At 36.6% G+C, this 17146-nt stretch overlaps 2 protein-coding genes across 4 annotated transcripts in view; one reads left to right on the plus strand and one right to left on the minus strand.

Annotated features, from left to right (window-relative positions):
- Positions 1 to 1005: 1005 nt before the first annotated feature.
- On the plus strand, positions 1006 to 6302 carry HNRNPH3 (heterogeneous nuclear ribonucleoprotein H3; the record flags this gene model as incomplete). Of its 3 annotated transcripts, none has more annotated exons than XM_079698868.1 (9): positions 1006 to 1132; positions 1652 to 1790; positions 2303 to 2487; positions 2940 to 3026; positions 3314 to 3429; positions 4469 to 4604; positions 5339 to 5434; positions 5510 to 5602; positions 6011 to 6302. In XM_079698868.1, the coding sequence occupies 9 exons, from the start codon at positions 1021 to 1023 to the stop codon at positions 6085 to 6087; spliced, it is 1041 nt and encodes a 346-aa protein (XP_079554994.1). In that variant the 3' UTR covers positions 6088 to 6302. The 3 variants fall into 3 exon arrangements, with proteins under 3 accessions (XP_079554994.1, XP_079554992.1, XP_079554993.1); XM_079698866.1 differs by having other exon boundaries at positions 1021 to 1132; positions 2303 to 2469; XM_079698867.1 differs by having other exon boundaries at positions 1021 to 1132; positions 2303 to 2442.
- Positions 6303 to 9486: 3184 nt separating this feature from the next.
- RUFY2 (RUN and FYVE domain containing 2) overlaps positions 9487 to 17146 on the minus strand; it is a gene marked incomplete at both ends in the record, with an annotated part of 48122 nt that continues 40462 nt past the window's right edge. Inside the window, 3 exon segments of the mRNA XM_079709045.1 lie at positions 9487 to 9630; positions 9722 to 9799; positions 15661 to 15709. Of these exon segments, the coding sequence (XP_079565171.1) occupies positions 9487 to 9630; positions 9722 to 9799; positions 15661 to 15709 (271 nt within the window).

Below are 17146 nucleotides of genomic sequence, written 5' to 3' on the forward strand. Positions count from 1 at the left end.
TCAGGTGAGTAGGATTCCTACAGCTGCATAGTGAAATTTATAAGATGTGGTAAGTTTCTGCAGCTGAAGGACTTCTGCATTAACCTCTTTAAAATGTTCGGGAATTTTAAAAGAAAGGATGATTGTCTCTTGGGAAGGGAATTTGGTGGATGGGTTCTTTGGGGGGGGAAGGAGGGTGTCTCGTACCATTTTTAATACTTTTTGAATGTGATTGCATTACTTTTTTTAAAGTTCTGTTTAAAGTAGTGAGTAAACTGGTTTTTAATATTACTATCTTCAATAATTTCCAAACAGGTGGCTTCAAAAAACTGATTGAAAGCCATTCACTTTTGAGTGCCCTTTTATCTCAATTTTAAAACTCAGCCTAATTAACTCAGTAATTGTAAAACTTGCTTTTGGGGAGTGTTTAAATCAGGTTTAAACACAGATAGGAATTTTTCCCCCTTCGAAAACAATTTGGTGTGTTCAGAATTATAGTGCATCTGTTAAGTTGAGACTTTTAATACCATTTTTCCAACATCAAAGGAGAATACTCATTGTACTTGTGATTAGGCTCTTACTGTGAATGAATGATGGTACTATGTACAACTTTTGGGTAATTAAGTTTTAAAGAATTTGCATAGCTATTCAAGTGAATAATAAAACCTGGAAATTTTGAGATGTGAGGAAGAGGCTAGAGTTGACATTAAGATGACAGGGTGAAGAAATAGAGTTTGAAGACTGATGGTGGAATTATGTAAGTTTTCTTAAAATTGGTTAATATATAATATTTGATACTTAGAAATTCAGTACTTTGGGGGGGGGTCAGGTTTCACTGCCTTTTCCCAGTCTTTTTGCCTACCCCCAAATAGAAAGGTGTTGTACCGTTGTATCGTGACGCTGTCACTGAACCATAGTTAACATTTCCTGTTGTGCACCACTGAGAGGTGTTTCTTCAGTACCTCTGGCAAGAGTATATTTTGATTGACTGCTTTATGTGCTTGTTTATTTTTTATAGCATTTAAATCAAACGGTATTGAGATGGATTGGGTTATGAAACATAATGGTCCAAATGACGCTAGTGATGGGACAGTACGACTTCGTGGACTGCCATTTGGTTGCAGCAAAGAGGAAATAGTTCAGTTCTTTCAAGGTACCTCTAGTATTAGTCAAAGTTTAGTAGTATTTTAATTTTATATTTCTATTACTCAGTTCTTAATTTGTAAAACCCATTTGTTTGGGGGACTTTTTGATTTGAGTATATCTGGGTTAATGTATTAAGTTACAAAATGTGCTCCAGTTAATATTCAATACAGAATGTGTAAAAATATATGAAACCTAACTAATAGGCAATAAACTTAATTGAGTAATTATATGTGATGAATCATGAAGTAGCATATGGAGCATAGTTAAGTTTGCTTTTTTTTTTTCCATGTAATATTAGGTGGGCTTTTAGAGTGTGTGTAATTTTAAAAGACATTGGTCGCAGAAAAATTTTTATGTAATCCAATAATATTTGAAAAAATCTTCCTTTTATATTATGGGGTGATGGGAAAACTAAGCTTTTTTGTTTTGTTTTGTTTAGACTTGTTTTAAATATTTGATTCAGATGGGAATGTTTCAGCCTTTAACACTGTTCCCCTTGATGGGGTTATTTGTCCTTGGGTTAAAGGGTTGGAAATCGTGCCAAATGGGATAACATTGACGATGGACTACCAGGGGAGAAGCACAGGGGAGGCCTTCGTGCAGTTTGCTTCAAAGGAGATAGCAGAAAATGCTCTGGGGAAACACAAGGAAAGAATAGGGCACAGGTGGGGATGGAGAGTTTGGGATGGTGTTAAATTTTTATTTTTGGGGGTTGTGGGTCACTATTGCTTAAATGGGGGGGTAACAGTAACATATTTCTGGGGTAGTTTAAAAGAATTGATAATTATCTAAATTTAACTTGGAAACTACAGATTTGGGTGGGGAATTAATGCTATAATAGTTTGCTTAAATTAAAATTAGATTGTTTCCATTTTTTGTAGGATGTTGTTGATAAATGTTTTTGTATAATCACCTGTTTTCTCTAAACACCTATTACATACTAAAGGAAACAAGCTTAAAATTATATTTTGTGAATTGTTTTCAAATGATTTGTATGTAAAACTTAAATATTAATTATTTAAGTTTGTAGGTGTAAAAAATGTTAACTTTTGGTGTATTTAGGCAATTTAAATTGGGTTATATTTAGATGTAGAAAAACTTACTGCATTTTGCCCAATATTTTATTTACTCTAGTACGTTTATGCTGAAACCTGTACCTTAAACCGTTTTCAAATAGGTATATTGAGATCTTCAGAAGTAGCAGGAGTGAAATCAAAGGATTTTATGATCCACCAAGAAGATTGCTGGGCCAGCGACCGGGACCATATGATAGACCAATAGGAGGAAGAGGGGGTTATTATGGAGCTGGGCGTGGAAGTATGTATGACAGAATGCGACGAGGAGGTGATGGATATGATGGTGGTATGTGTATCTAATGAACAAAGGTTCTGTTGTCATTTTCTTAATGTTCCTGACACTTTGTCAAGAAATACAGAAATGGCAGTAATTCAGTACCTACTAGGTTTTAAAACCTGTTCATGAAAAGATGGATTCCCATGGCCAGCTATGGGACTTGATTGATGCACATATTGGCACCTGGTTTACTTACACAAAAATTTTTAAAAGATTGTTAGGTTTTGACATTTTCTGTTTGGCATCAGAGTGAAAATTAATTTTGATGTCTGTCTCCTTTTCATATTTTTAATTTCCACCAAGTGTTAACTGATTTTTTCATATGCACTAAGTTGGAAGTTGCAAACTTTGTGGGAGGGCGGAGTTGCCAGACTGCTTGCCACAAAACATGCTTTTGTAAACTGGATTATAGAATTTGTCTCTTCAAAGCTTATTCATGTATTTCTCCTTAAATTACACAGGTTATGGAGGTTTTGATGACTATGGTGGCTATAATAATTATGGCTATGGAAATGATGGCTTTGATGACAGAATGAGAGATGGAAGAGGTAACATAAATATTAAAGACATAGTCATTTTTAGGTGAATTTCAGTATTTGCTTTACATGCACTTAGTGGTAATATAGGTGACTTGTATATAAAAGTCAACTCAGGCATATTTCAGTGCATTCATGCATAGGACTTTATACAGATGTATACTTACAGGAAAATTCTCCATTTGATATTTAGAACAACTATAAGTATTAAGATTTCTTGGGATTGTCAAAAAAAGGGGGTGTAAATAGGAAAAGGTGTGTATAGGGAAGAAATAATCTTTGGAAATTTTATTCTCTAGGTATGGGAGGACATGGCTATGGTGGAGCTGCTGATGCAAGCTCAGGTTTTCATGGTGGTCATTTTGTACATATGAGGGGATTACCTTTCCGTGCAACTGAAAATGACATCGCTAATGTGAGTAATTTTAGTAATTCATTAGTGACTTTATGCATAATCATAGTCTCTAAATTTTGAAAACTCTTTAATGTATTCATCTTTGTCTTTTTAGTTTTAATGTTAAAAATCTCTTTAATATGAAAATACTTATGTCCTTACCATCACTAGTTGATGAATATGTATGTGTCCGTTGTGTGCCAGCCTACATAGGATTCAAGCAAGTTAAAAGCTACATTTATAAAGTCCAGTTAATAATTTCGTGAAAGACTGACGAGCAGAGTGGTGATGACTGGAAGATTATTTCCCTGTTGTGTCAAGTTTTGAAAGTGTTGTAAATATGTGACAAGTCAGTAAGTTTTAGTGGTGTGGTTTGGCTTTCTAGGTTTATGTGGTGATCAGAAATTGAACTGAAAATAATGGTGGTAGATGCTGCTATTACTGATTTGAAACTGGTTTGTTTCGAATTGGTTAGAGAATCAGCAAATTTCAGCCCATGGGGCCAAGTCAGTCACTGAGTAGTTGTGATAGAGACCCAGTGGCCTACAAAGCTGAGGGTACTTATTTATCAACTAGCACTTGAAGAAAAATTTTGCTGTTGATCTTACTGGGAACCAATTGGACTAAGTTCCAGGTGCCTTTTGGGGTCACTTAAATCTGGTTAACTTGTGATTAGAACTAAATGATGTATTTTGGGAGCTCTGCATATACAGTGGGTAGGTTTATCAAACTCCATTGTTCTGAGTCATTTAACACCCAATTCCTCTGCATATGTCAGTGTCAGGTGACTTTTTTCAAACCGTTTTGAAATACCTTTCTCGGGAGTGGGCCAAGGGAGCTTATTCTTCTCCTTCTCAGTATAGTAAGGAAAATATGGCTTTTTCATTTGTTTAAGGTAAACTGTTCTCTAGCTTAGAAATGTTTTTTAAATTTAATATCCCCTGGCTTATTTTAAAAGAGATCTCTTCTTTGCATTTGTTTTAATATACTTAAAACCAAAGTGTGTGGTAATTGGCTTTCAGTAATCTAAATAGAAAAGTAAAATAAGTGTTTTCTTTAGTTCTTCTCACCACTAAATCCAATCCGAGTGCATATTGATATTGGAGCTGATGGCAGAGCAACAGGAGAAGCAGATGTAGAGTTTGTGACACATGAAGATGCAGTAGCTGCCATGTCTAAAGATAAGAATAACATGCGTAAGTGGTATAACTTTCTCATTTGTAATTCCTCAAATGTAAGAGGTTCTGGGATCTGTAGGTAACTCTTAGCAGTCTGGGGCCTGAAATCATGTGGCCTCTAATAAGTTAAGACTTCAGTGGCTTTCTAGGGGGCTTTCTATTGAAGTTTACTCAGACTCTTAATACTTGACAGATTATTAGAGTTTAAGTTACTAAAGAGGAAAAAAAACGTATGTTTTTTTGTACTTGCCTGAGTTTCTATGCCGTTTGCAAATTGTTTCTTAACGTATTCATTGATAACTTGGGTAAGTTATTCCTGCATGTCATCAAATCTGTTTTTAAGCCATTAAATTTAAACTCCACTAGTGATTCCCAAATCTGGCCACATATCAGTCACTTGATACTTAATAAGTTGTTCCAGACCCTACCCTCAAGCTACCCTCAATATTCTAATTCAGTACTATGAATGGGCCTGGAATATATTTTTAAGACGTATACCAGCACGTTCTAAAATAATGAGTCAGCCCTTTTATAGATGAGGAAACTGAGGCGTCAAACACTTGTTACTTGTTCAAGCTTGAACAGTTTGCACAAAACTTAGATTTTAGTCCTATCTGGCCTTCACTTTGTCACTCCACTAGGAATTTGCAAGCATACTTTTTCAAGTTAATATTAGCCAGTCAACCTTTTCACACTTAAAATAAATTTGATCCATCATTCCTTTCTCCCATATTACTTTTTTTTCCCTAAAGAACATCGATACATTGAACTCTTCTTGAATTCAACTCCTGGAGGTGGCTCTGCAATGGGAGGTTCTGGAATGGGAGCCTATGGCAGAGATGGAATGGGTATGTAAAGTTTTTAAAATAAGCTGACTTAGACACTTAGCAATCAGTCTCAAACTTTTTTTCTTTTCTTTAAAGATAATCAGGGAGGCTATGGATCTGTTGGAAGAATGGGAATGGGGAACAATTACAGTGGAGGATATGGTACTCCTGATGGCCTGGGTGGTTATGGTAAGTGTCTGGTTACTCTGGTTCAGTTTGTGTTAGTCCCCTTATGTGGTGCAGAGTTAAAGTTCATTTATTGTTCTTTTTGTTTTTAAATATTTATTTACTTATTTGGTTGCACTGGGCCTTACTAGTTGCAGCAGGCGGGCTCCTTAGTTGTGGTTCACCAGCTCCTTAATTGCAGCATGCGAACTCTTAGTTGCAGCATGCATGTGGGATCTAGTTCCCTGATCTAGTTCCCTGACCCGGGATTGAACCTGGGCCCCCGCTATTGGGAGCACGGAGTCTTACTGTGCCACCAGTGAAGTCCCTTTTTTTGTTGTGTTGTTTTTTAATTGGAGTATAGTTGATTTACAATGTTGTATATGTTTTTTATATCTTCTAAACGGTTCTTAATGTCTTTTTTTCCCTAAGGCCGTGGTGGTGGAGGCAGTGGCGGTTACTATGGGCAAGGTGGCATGAGTGGAGGTGGATGGCGTGGGATGTACTGAAGCGTAACCACTGATATAAAAGTCCTGACAACAGCATCTGGTCTACTAGACTTTCTTACAGATTTAATTTCTTTTGTATTTTAAGAACTTTATAATGACTGAAGGAATGTGTTTTCAAACTATTATTTGGTAAAGCAACAGATTGTGATGGGAAAATCTGTTTTCTGTAGGTTTTATTTGTTGCATACTTTGACTTAAAAAAATAAATTTTTATATTCAAACCACTGATGTTGATACTTTTTATATACTAGCTACTCCTGAGGATGTGCTGCTTTCATAAGATTTGGGTTGATGTATTTTACTATTAGCTCTACAAGCAGTAGTTTAGTATAATCTTAGAGGACAGTGGTTCACCTCTGCATAAACTACAAGTCTTAACAAGCAGACATCTAGAATAGAGCTTGGAAAATAATTAGTGTAACTCTTTAATAATTTCTCCTTGACAATACTGTAAATATAAAACCTTAAAGATGAGTTTAGGTGGCTTCAGGAGTATAAGTTCAGCTAATTCTATATTATTCTTTTTCAAAAGTCATTTATCAGGCATAGCTCTGAAATGTTAATGATCTAAGAGGAGGTATCTGGCTATATGAATATTCATAATTGTGTTACCTGCAGATGGGAGTGTTGAAAGTTTAAATTCTAGCCCTAGATTTTAGAATAAATCCCCTCAGCACTTGACTGACATACCAAAAAAATGTTTCCCAAAAGTGATAGTTGTAAGTTCTCAAAATGTCTTAGACTAAGTTAAGGTTCTCAGTGACATGAGAATTCAGTGCAAGTACAAAGATATTTACCATGGAGTATAATTCTCACAGATGTATTTTTCAGTTTCCAGCCCAATAGTTAAAGCATATGGTTTTTTAATAACTGTATAGATGACTACTTTAAAAAAATGTAAGACACAAGTCCATGTCTTGAGAGTCTTGCGATTGGATTTTGCATCTGATAATGTTTGGAGTTTTAGAGCCATTATGTTAAAAAATTATTAATGTAGCAAGGAAAAGGTGCTTTTTTACTTTTAATCCCTTTGATCAATATGGCTTTTTTCCAAATTGGCTAATGGATCAAAATGAAACCTGTCAATGTGAATTCAGTTATTGAACTTGTTACTTGTTTTTGCTAGAAATGTTATTAATGTAATAAATATTGTGGGAGATAAGAGTAATGGCGTCTGTCCTAGAATGCTTTGTGTCAGTTACTGATTATAAATCAAATTGGTAGAAGGTACTGTGTCTAATTGAAGATTAGACAGAGTGACTAAGGAATGATTTCTGCTTGTTAGAGAAGGCAGCTTGATAACATAAGTGGAGCCTATCAACTGGAGCAGTGATTCATCTCACTGCCTGTACTCCCTTAATTACCTATTTAAGTACTAGGCTCATACCACTTTTTAAAAAAAGATGACGTGCTTTTATTTCCCCAGGATTACCTATTAAAACGTACGCCTTCTAAAGTGGGCTAATTTTTCAAATCTTTTATTTGTTATATAAAATTCACATTTTAAAACTGTGGATAGAAGAATTACAATCACAATTCCTTGGCACCATGATAGCATCACTGTGGTAGTACTCCTAGATGAGGGAATGGTATGTGAAGTTCACAAAGTACAAATTGACAGTTCTGTAACATAAAATCCCAAATTAGTAGAATGGTTTCTAGATAAAAGTCAAAACAAAATGGAGCAACTTGTATTACGGTCATAAAAGCCTGCCTACAAAAAGCCCAAATCAATGGCGATGACATGAGTTTTGAGTGGCAAAGAATTTAAAGGGGGACTAAAAATCATGGTTTATTTGTTGAATGAAACCAGCCTTGGAATTTAAGAAAATCACATTTTAAATTTAAGCAGTTATAAAAAACAGTATTTGAAACTTTTCATTTTTGCTTATTCTCATTTTCAGCAATCATAAAAATGTTAATCCAATCCCATCAGTACAAAATAGTTCCAAGAATATAATTCATGTCTCAAATATTCCTATCAGAGCATTGACCACCTATAAATTGGTATGTCAGTTCTAACAACACCGAAAACTGGATTAGGGAGAAGATAAATCTGAAAGTAAAACAATCGTTTCATACTTTGGCAATTAAAAAAATTAAATAATCTTAAACTTCAATGGAAGAATGTACTCAGGAAACAATCCTATAGAATAAGCAACCATATCCTAGCGGGGAGGGAGGTAGCCATGATTCATTAATGCTCTTAGGAGTAATGTAGATACCTATGACATGTTTAAAAGGTTCTCAGACTTAAAGTGCATGATTTAAATTAGGCTTAAAAGTAGAACCCCAAGTGGTGAGGCTGTTCAAATGGTTAATTATACAAGGGTAACTGGATTAAATTCTTGCTATGGCAGGGATTAGTGTTTATTGACCTTCATGCTTGAAATAGTTCAAGTATGAATTTAATGGCAGGGCTGAAACTACATCTTTACTCCAGGCCCTGGCTTGGAGGTGCTCAGTAAATGGTAAATATGTTATTCTGTATATATGCTGTAGTAGTAGACTGCTACAGTGTAATGCTTCCTAAAAGTTACTGGAATGGAAACGTAATACAGAATTTTTTTACTCAAGACTGTCATATCAAAAGCAAAGTTTTATTGCATTTTAGATTTCTTAAATGCTTAGGGGAGAATCAAATCAGTAGCCTGTAATCCCTGCTATACTACATTTTTTTCTGGGGAAGGGTTTATGTTTTGACTTGCAAAGGGGGTGTGAGTCCTCCCTAAGAAATGCATATGGAATTTTAACTTACTTTCAAAGTAAGTTTTCAGGCAAAATAATACCTCTAATGCACTGTTACCTGAAAGTTATCAGCAAATGTCACATTGACTTTTTAGAGAAGGAAGGCCTTTTCTAATGCAAAATGGGCAGAGGAAGGCAGAGCAAATAAATATTGAAATCTTACCAAGGTAATGAAAAATGTGTTGAAATATAAATACTTCTAAAATGTGCATTTCCAATCTTTCAGAACTGTGAAGCTTTAAAGTGCATTAAGAAAATTACAGGCACCATCAAATATCAGTTTGACAATCTGGAGAATAAAACAATCTGAAGCCCTATTTTTAAGGTCTTTACAAAATAAGGCAAATGTGTTAGCTATGCTATCTGACCTCTCAATGGCATTAAGAAAAGAGTTACATGATTACTACATCAGGAATTAGGATAAAGTTACTGTAAAGCATGCCCTATCAAATTCTTTCTGAATTACAGTGGGGAGGAAATGTCAAATTATACAATTTATAATTCCCGTGAGTTGAATATGTGGAAAGTAAAACTGGTACCAATGCTGTCTGAAAGCTGCTTAAGAAGGACTGTCTGAATACGCTGTATACACGTTCATACATAACATTCATCGTAGGTACTTTTCATACATAAGAATTTAGTTCTGGAGTATTATGGCAAGTTAGATGAGCATCTTTGAATCAGTAACGCGTGACAGGAATCACAAACCCGTACTGGCTTTGGTGAAGAAGGCAAAGGCAGTTCGTTGTCAGAGCAAGCATTACAGAAAATTTCCCCACAGTTTCTACAATGGTGCTATTAAATGGAAAAATCAGAGAAAAAAATTTTGAGTAAAATTAGCCATATTTGCAACGTAACTTTTGGACTCACTTCCTATCTCCCTTACCTTTCTCTTAGAGAGTGAGAATTCCTTTTCACAAAGTTTACAATGTGTTGCTTCTTTGTCTTTCAACCAAACCAGTCCCTAGTAGGAGGAAAAATACAAATATTAATGCTCAAGTTGGTAACAAACTTACATGTGAAAATATTTTCAACCAAGAGCATTTTATAGGAATAGATACGTAGATTAGCCAAAAATGAGTCCTTTTCTTTGAGAGATATACTGAAATAGTTGTATATTTAACAAGTGTGGAATTTGCTTCAAAATAATCTGGGTGAGGAAGAAGGGATGTGGGTTGAATATAAATAAAGCAAGGTTGGCCATATATTGATAAATAGTGAAAGTGGGTCATGGTTCATTTTATTCTCTTTACAACAGAATATTTGAACATTTCCATGACAAGTGTTTTTAACAAAAATCTATTATGGATAGTAATTCTCTTTAAGGAAAGAACCCTAGTAAACCTACATCGTTGGAAATGCCTCATAGATTAACTGTGTGGTTTCCTTTACTCAGAACTACCTGTTAGATCTGTGAGAAAGAACTACAAGACAGAGCTGCCAAGTAAACTATGAAAAACGTAACAGTCAAACTTTTTATCTTAGGTATTGGCATATCCCAATGATCTGTACTGTTCTAGGGTGTGATGGCTAAGGAGTGAATATGATTTGAACCTAATATGTTTTTAGAGGGTGTCAAATTCAGAACCAGGCAGATTCATCTCCTGACACTACACATGGTCCTAAAGTAAATCGCTTGAGGAAATTGGATCCCAAAGATTACAGGCGGGGAATTTTGAAGTGTGTCCATATTTCACTGGAGATCAAAGAAGCCTAACTAAAAGAATTGTGGGCTGACTCACATGATAACTTCTTTTTGAAGGGGCTATTTTATCTTGAAGATTATGAGTTTGGAGGAACTAAGGTGATTGACAGTGGAAAGAATCAGAACATGTGAAATTCCTTAAATATTTATTGACTTAAATAACTTCGTCTGTGTTACACATAATTTTTTTAAAAAAAACCCTTTACACACACACAAAAAAGGAAAGAACCCTAAAGAATATCCAGTCCAAAAACACTTAAGGATAAATTTTCATTATGTGAAATGCATGAATCTGGCATTATGTATATATACCTTATATACGGCAAATCCACAAAATTTGAAGAGATTTTGGAAATCAGATGATTGAGTTCGTTATTTTAGGTAAGACTTCACCTTAAATTCAGTTCTACACTGCTATTAATTTCCCTCACCTTCTGTAACTCACAAATTTAATAGTTACTATGTAAACTTTAGTGGCAAATATAAGTAGTGTTGAACAGGTGGAAGTTAACTTGATACCTAAAATTTCTAACTTGACCCATTCTTTGTTGTTGTTGTTGATTTAAATTGAAAACAATTATTGAAGAATATGGAGGGAAAATTTTGACCCATTCTTAACTAACCAAGCTCTTGGCTAGAAAAAGCATTTTTTTTCCCTATGAAAGCAACTTTGTTAGGTGGTGCCCATTTTATTTCAAGAAGACCTAAGTGAAAGAAGAGTCCTCTGCTTCTGATTAATCTCATCACATCCCCCTTTCAGAAACAGCCCAGGCTAAGCTACATTGCCACTGCTTCCAAAGAACCAAGTATATCTGATTACCACTTGGGAGATGGAACAAGTGCCACCTACAACAGTGTACCTCTAAGGCATAAGACCTTTACCAGCTAATGAGAGAAAAATCTTCCAAGCAGAAGAGCCCACAGACATATTTCTCAAAAGCCTGAGTTGCCTTGAAAGCCTTTTCTACCTGACAGAATTCTTTGAAGAAAGTGAGACGAGGACTAAGTATTATCAAGGTCACAAGGTTAATATCAGCTGTTTTTATTTCACAGTCTTAACCAGCAGCTATTATCTGATATAGCAGAGGTAAGACAAATGGTGTTGGGTTACTGCACTTCAGGCAGTCTAAGGCTCCTTAGAACACAGGATTGTAAGAAGTGAAGGTTTAAAAAAAAAAAAAGAAAGAAAAGGGAAAACCTAGACAGCTCATATCAGACACACCAGCAGAGTCATATGACTTGAATCGTGGAATTTTTTTTTAAAGCAAGATGGGGCCGTAAAGATAATTCAATCCAACTTGAAGAACACCATAAAAAGGAAAGTGATTTGCCAAATGTCCCAAAGCCACCTAGTGGAAGCAACTTTGCTTCCTGCCCAGCTATATTTGTAAGGGATGGAGAGCCTGATGTGAAGCAGATTTCCAAGCAGTATCATTTGGTTCAGAAGTAACCTTCTGACATCAGGGTTGAGCTTCCAACCTTATTTCCAGACTTATTTTAATTTTAATTTGACTGAACTTACCCTGCCCCTCTCCCAAAGAGAAAAGCTGTACACTGTAGGGTAAGCCTAGTGTGTTAGCTGGAAGGGACCTCAGAGATCAGCACCTTCAAGCTTTCATTTTACAGATAAGAAAACTTGAGACCCAGACAGCTGAAGGAGCTTCCTCAATGAAACAAAGCTGTTTACAAGCAGAGCCAAAACTAGAAGGGAGGAAACTACTGCTCGGCAAACAAATGGCTATTTTTCTCTGCCCAGTTCCAGAATGTCAGCCACCCAGCTTAAATCCTCCAAACAGGAATATTAGAGGATCCTTCTCTAGAGAAAGTCAACTGCCCCAGAGAGAAGTCTTGTAGGTACTAACATTGAGAAAGGATACACATCAGTTTGGTAGTTAACAGATTTCTCTATGCTTGAGGCCTACCAGTCTATTACAACCCACCCCCATCCACCTCACCAACACACACAGGGCTTTCAAGACTTTTTTTGTGTCTTTTATTGAAATTGGGAGATTACCCAACATTTATTTGAGGAAAGATTGGGGTATGAGGTACTCCAACCAAAGAACAAACCCAAGAATGGAATTCAGAAGAAACAGAATGGCAGTAGCAAAAGAAAACTTTAAAGAAACTATAATGAATATCCTCAGAGATGAAATAACAGGATGCTATTTTTTTTTTTTTTTTTTTTTTTTTTTTGCGGTACGCGGGCCTCTCACTGTTGTGGCCTCTCCCGTTGCGGAGCACAGGCTCCGGACGCGCAGGCTCAGCGGCCATGGCTCACGGGCCCAGCCACTCTGCGGCATGTGGGATCCTCCTGGACCGGGGCACGAACCTGCGTCCCCTGCATCGGCAGGTGGACTCTCAACCACTGCGCCACCAGGGAAGCCCAGGATGCTATTTTAAAAAGGAAAAATGAGTGAATAAAAGCCTGCTGAGGGACTTCCCTGGTGGCACAGTGGTTAAGAGTCCACCTACCAATGCAGGGGACACGGGTTCGATCCCTGGTCCGGGAAGGTCCCACATGCCGCGGAGCAACTAAGCCCATGCGCCACAACTACTGAGCCTGAACTCTAGAGCCCGCGAGCCACAACTACTGAAGCCCGTGTGCACCTAGAGCCCACGCTCTGCAACAAGACAAGCCACCGCAATAAGCCTGCGCACCACAACTAAGAGTAATCCCCACTCACCGCAACTAGAGAAAGCCCACACACAGCAACAAAGACCCAACAGAGCCAAAAATAAATAAATTAATTTAAAAAAGAGCCTGCTGAATATTAAAAATATGGTAGCAGAAATAAAAAAGTCTCACAGAAGGCTGAACCTGAATCCAACCAAGCCTTTAGATTTAATTTCCAGTTTACAGGCTTAAATAAGGGGATAGAGTAACAAATTTAAGACTACTATGAACAAGCAATCAGATAAAATCTGAAATGTGAGAAACTGTAGGACAGCTGTTCCAGACCCATCAACTGGACAATAGCAAGGACCAAAAAAAAAAAAAAAGACAAAGTCACATATAAATCCATTTTCATACATATAAAAACAGGGAAATCTGGATAATATTTTGTTAAAGCTAGACATGAATGATAAAACTATAAGAAAAACAACATAATGATTAACAAAAAATAGAGGACTGTTACTATAGGGAGGGGAATGCAATCAGGGAGCACACATGTTCTATTAAGCTAAAACAGAGTATGCCAGTGTTTTTAAGTTATACTATGTGTGTCCTCTTTTGCATATATGATATATATTTAACAGTGAAAAAATTTTACAGAGTTTAAAAAAATGACAGTTGGGCAGACATCCCTACATATCTCCTAAAAAAAGTGTGAAAGCAGAATAAAGGCATACAGATTCATAAAATCTTTATCTTCATTCACCATTTCCTAGGAGGCTACTAAAGGAAGCATTGCCCAGTGGGGATTCCCTGGCAGTCCAGTGGTTAGGACTCCACACTGTCACTGCAGAGGGCCAGGGTTCAATCCCTGGTCGGGGAACTAAAATCCCACAAGCCGTGTGACATGGCCAAAAAAAACCCCAAAAACAGTTGAAAGAACGAATGGAAGCAAAGGGAAATACCAAAGACAAGAGCGACCAGACCAGGGACTTCCTTGGTGGTGCAGTGGTTAAGAATCTGTCTGCCAATTCAGGGGACACAGGTTCAATCCCTGGTCCGGGAAGATCCCACATGCCGTGGAACAACTAAGCCCGTGCGCCACAACTACTGAAGCCTGCACGCCTAGAGCCCGTGCTCCACAACAAGAGAAGCCACCGCAAAAAGAAGCCCGCACACCGCAACAAACAGTAGCCCCCACTAGCCTCAACTAGAGAAAGCCCACGCGCAGCAACGAAGACTCAACGCAGCCAAAAATAAATAAAATAAATAAATTTATTTAAAAAAAAAAAAAGAAAGAAAAAGAGTGACCAGACCAGACAGGAGCAGGAAAGCAGAGACTCCAGGAGGGATGACTCCGATGGAAAAAGAAAACTAACCAGTTACCCGATTCATTTTACCATGTGAAAACCTTTTATCAAGAAGCACTTTACAGAATTGTTTGAAAGTATAAGAAAACTCTGATGCTCAAATACAACAAAACTTAAAGGGGCGGGTAGGGGGAGAGTAAATATTAACTCCAGAGAAAATAAAAAGTAGTTCAAGAAAGAAAATATAATTGCAATATACTACCTGGTCCAGCAAGGAACAATATTTAAATAGTCATAATAAAGAATACACAGTAAATAAATGTCACAAAAACTTTTACTTAATTATACTGGGAGGGCAGTGAAGAGAAGACAGACCAGGGTGAGACTGAACAAAACTCCTCATCCACCATGCTAATGAGGCAATAGATAGGTCTAAATAGTACTTAAGAAAAAGGGGAATAAATACCAGAAGAAGCAACTAAAGGCATTAAAAGTAGCCTCCTTCTGGTGGCAGGAGCTGGGGTGGATAAGGCACAAGAGGGTGAAAACAAGAGACTGCTTCCATTTTTTTTTTTTAAGTCTTCCTAGTACAATTTGACTTTTTAAATTACTTTCACGTAACACTTTGATAAACCAAATGGGTAACTTGTGTAGTAGGAAGCCATCTGTCACTGAAGTACTCACACAGGGACTGTATTTTCTCCTGTGTTGTAAAGAGATTCTTGCATCCAGATACATTCAGAACCATATACTAACAAATTGTACCAAATCACTTTCACATACATTAACTTACTCAATATTCAAAGCAACCCTATGCAAAATCATAAGCCAATTTCAGAAGAGAAAACTGAGACTCCAAGGGGATATTTGACTTGATGAAGGTCAAAAACTAGTAAGTAATAGACTAGCACAGGAATCTAAGGATTATCAAATTCAAAGGCAATTTCACTCTATCATGCCACACTTTGTAGGAAAGTGGACAAAATTATTTCCAAGGTCATTTCCAACATGAGGAATTTTAATAATGTGTTCTAGAGGTATAGGGAAGAGATGGACCCCATCATACAAGCTCCCCATTCACTGCTTCTGCTTCTATATATCCCAGGATTCAATAATAGTACACAGGGCCTTACCTTTACTGGAGACTCACATATATCCATACCTTCCTACTTGAGGAAAATACTTACACTCACCTGCAATGCTTTGTTGGCTTCTTTTATATCTTCTATTTTAAGTTTTGATCTAAAAAGATTATAAATAGGTCCAAATTTCAGTACACATTTTAAAATATAGACCATCTAGTAATTCATTAGAAAGGTATTGAATTTTCATAGGATATAAAATTGTATATACTATATTATTCTAATGACCTTCTTTGGCTAGTGGGATTATATTTAATATTTTCCTATATTTCCAAAATGTCCTAAAGCAAAAATAGTTTTGAGATTTAAAATTTGCTTTTTTAAAGTAACAATATTGGGCTTCCCTGGTGGCGCAGTGGTTAAAAATCAGCCTGCCAATGCAGGGGACGTGGGTTCGAGCCCTGGTTCGGGAAGATCCCACATGCCGCGGAGCAACTAAGCCACAACTACTGAAGCCCACGCGTCTAGAGCCCGTGCTCTGCAACAAGAGAAGCCACCGCAATGAGAAGCCCAGGCCCTGCAACAAAGAGTAGCCCCCGCTTGACACAACTAGAGAAAGCCTGTGTGAAGTAATGAAGACCCAACGCAGCCAAAAATAAATAAATAAATTTATAAATTAAAAAAAAAAAAAAGCATATTGGTGTTTTCATGTGGTTATGACTACTAATGACAGCTATCATTTATTGTAGGCTTATGATGTACCAGACACTATGCTATAAACTTTGCATGCATAATGTCATTTAGTCTTCAAAAACACTTACAAAGATGAAAAAAGTGAGGCCTGCTGAAGTTTAGGTGGTAACTGGGGAAGCCACAATTCATACCCTGGTCCTCTAAGACCCCAAAGCTGACAGGTTAACCATTATGAACACTATTTCTCTAGCAGACGCAAAAGAGTGGTAAGTGAGAGTGGAAATATTAAGGAAGATATAATTGTGATAGTTTTTCACCTTTTGAAAATACATATTAACATACAGACTATAAATAACAATATTTAATTATCTGTGATCCCACTACCCAGAGATGATAATCTCTAAATATCAATGAGTATGTGTATTTCAAATGGAAAAATTATTTACACAGTTTCCCACATGACTTAACAACATATCCTGATAGGCTTAGAGCTACTGACTTGTTATTAACTATCTGCCACATCATTATATTAAATGGTTACATGGTATACCATGAAAAAGAATATGAAGTATGTAGTTTATATAATTATCCAGTGCTGAACTTTCAACTTGTTTCAAGTTTTTTGCCACAAAACTGTTCATTAAAGTTGAAATGACCAAAACATTTGTATTATTTTTCTTAGGATAACAACTTAGAAATAAAATTACTGGATCAAAAGGTACATAAAATACTAAAGTCTCTGCTACTGAAGCAGAACATTAGGAAACTTGCTTTGTCCTACAAATGCTCTTTGTTCCAAGACATAAAAACAAAGTGTTACTACCAAACGTAAGGTAGATAGCTAGTGGGAAGCAGCCGCATAGCACAGGGAGATCAGCTCGGTGCTTTGGAACCGCTTGGAGGG

The sequence above is a fragment of the Hyperoodon ampullatus genome (assembly GCF_949752795.1).
Source record: "Hyperoodon ampullatus genome assembly, chromosome: 1".
NCBI lineage: Eukaryota > Metazoa > Chordata > Mammalia > Artiodactyla > Ziphiidae > Hyperoodon > Hyperoodon ampullatus.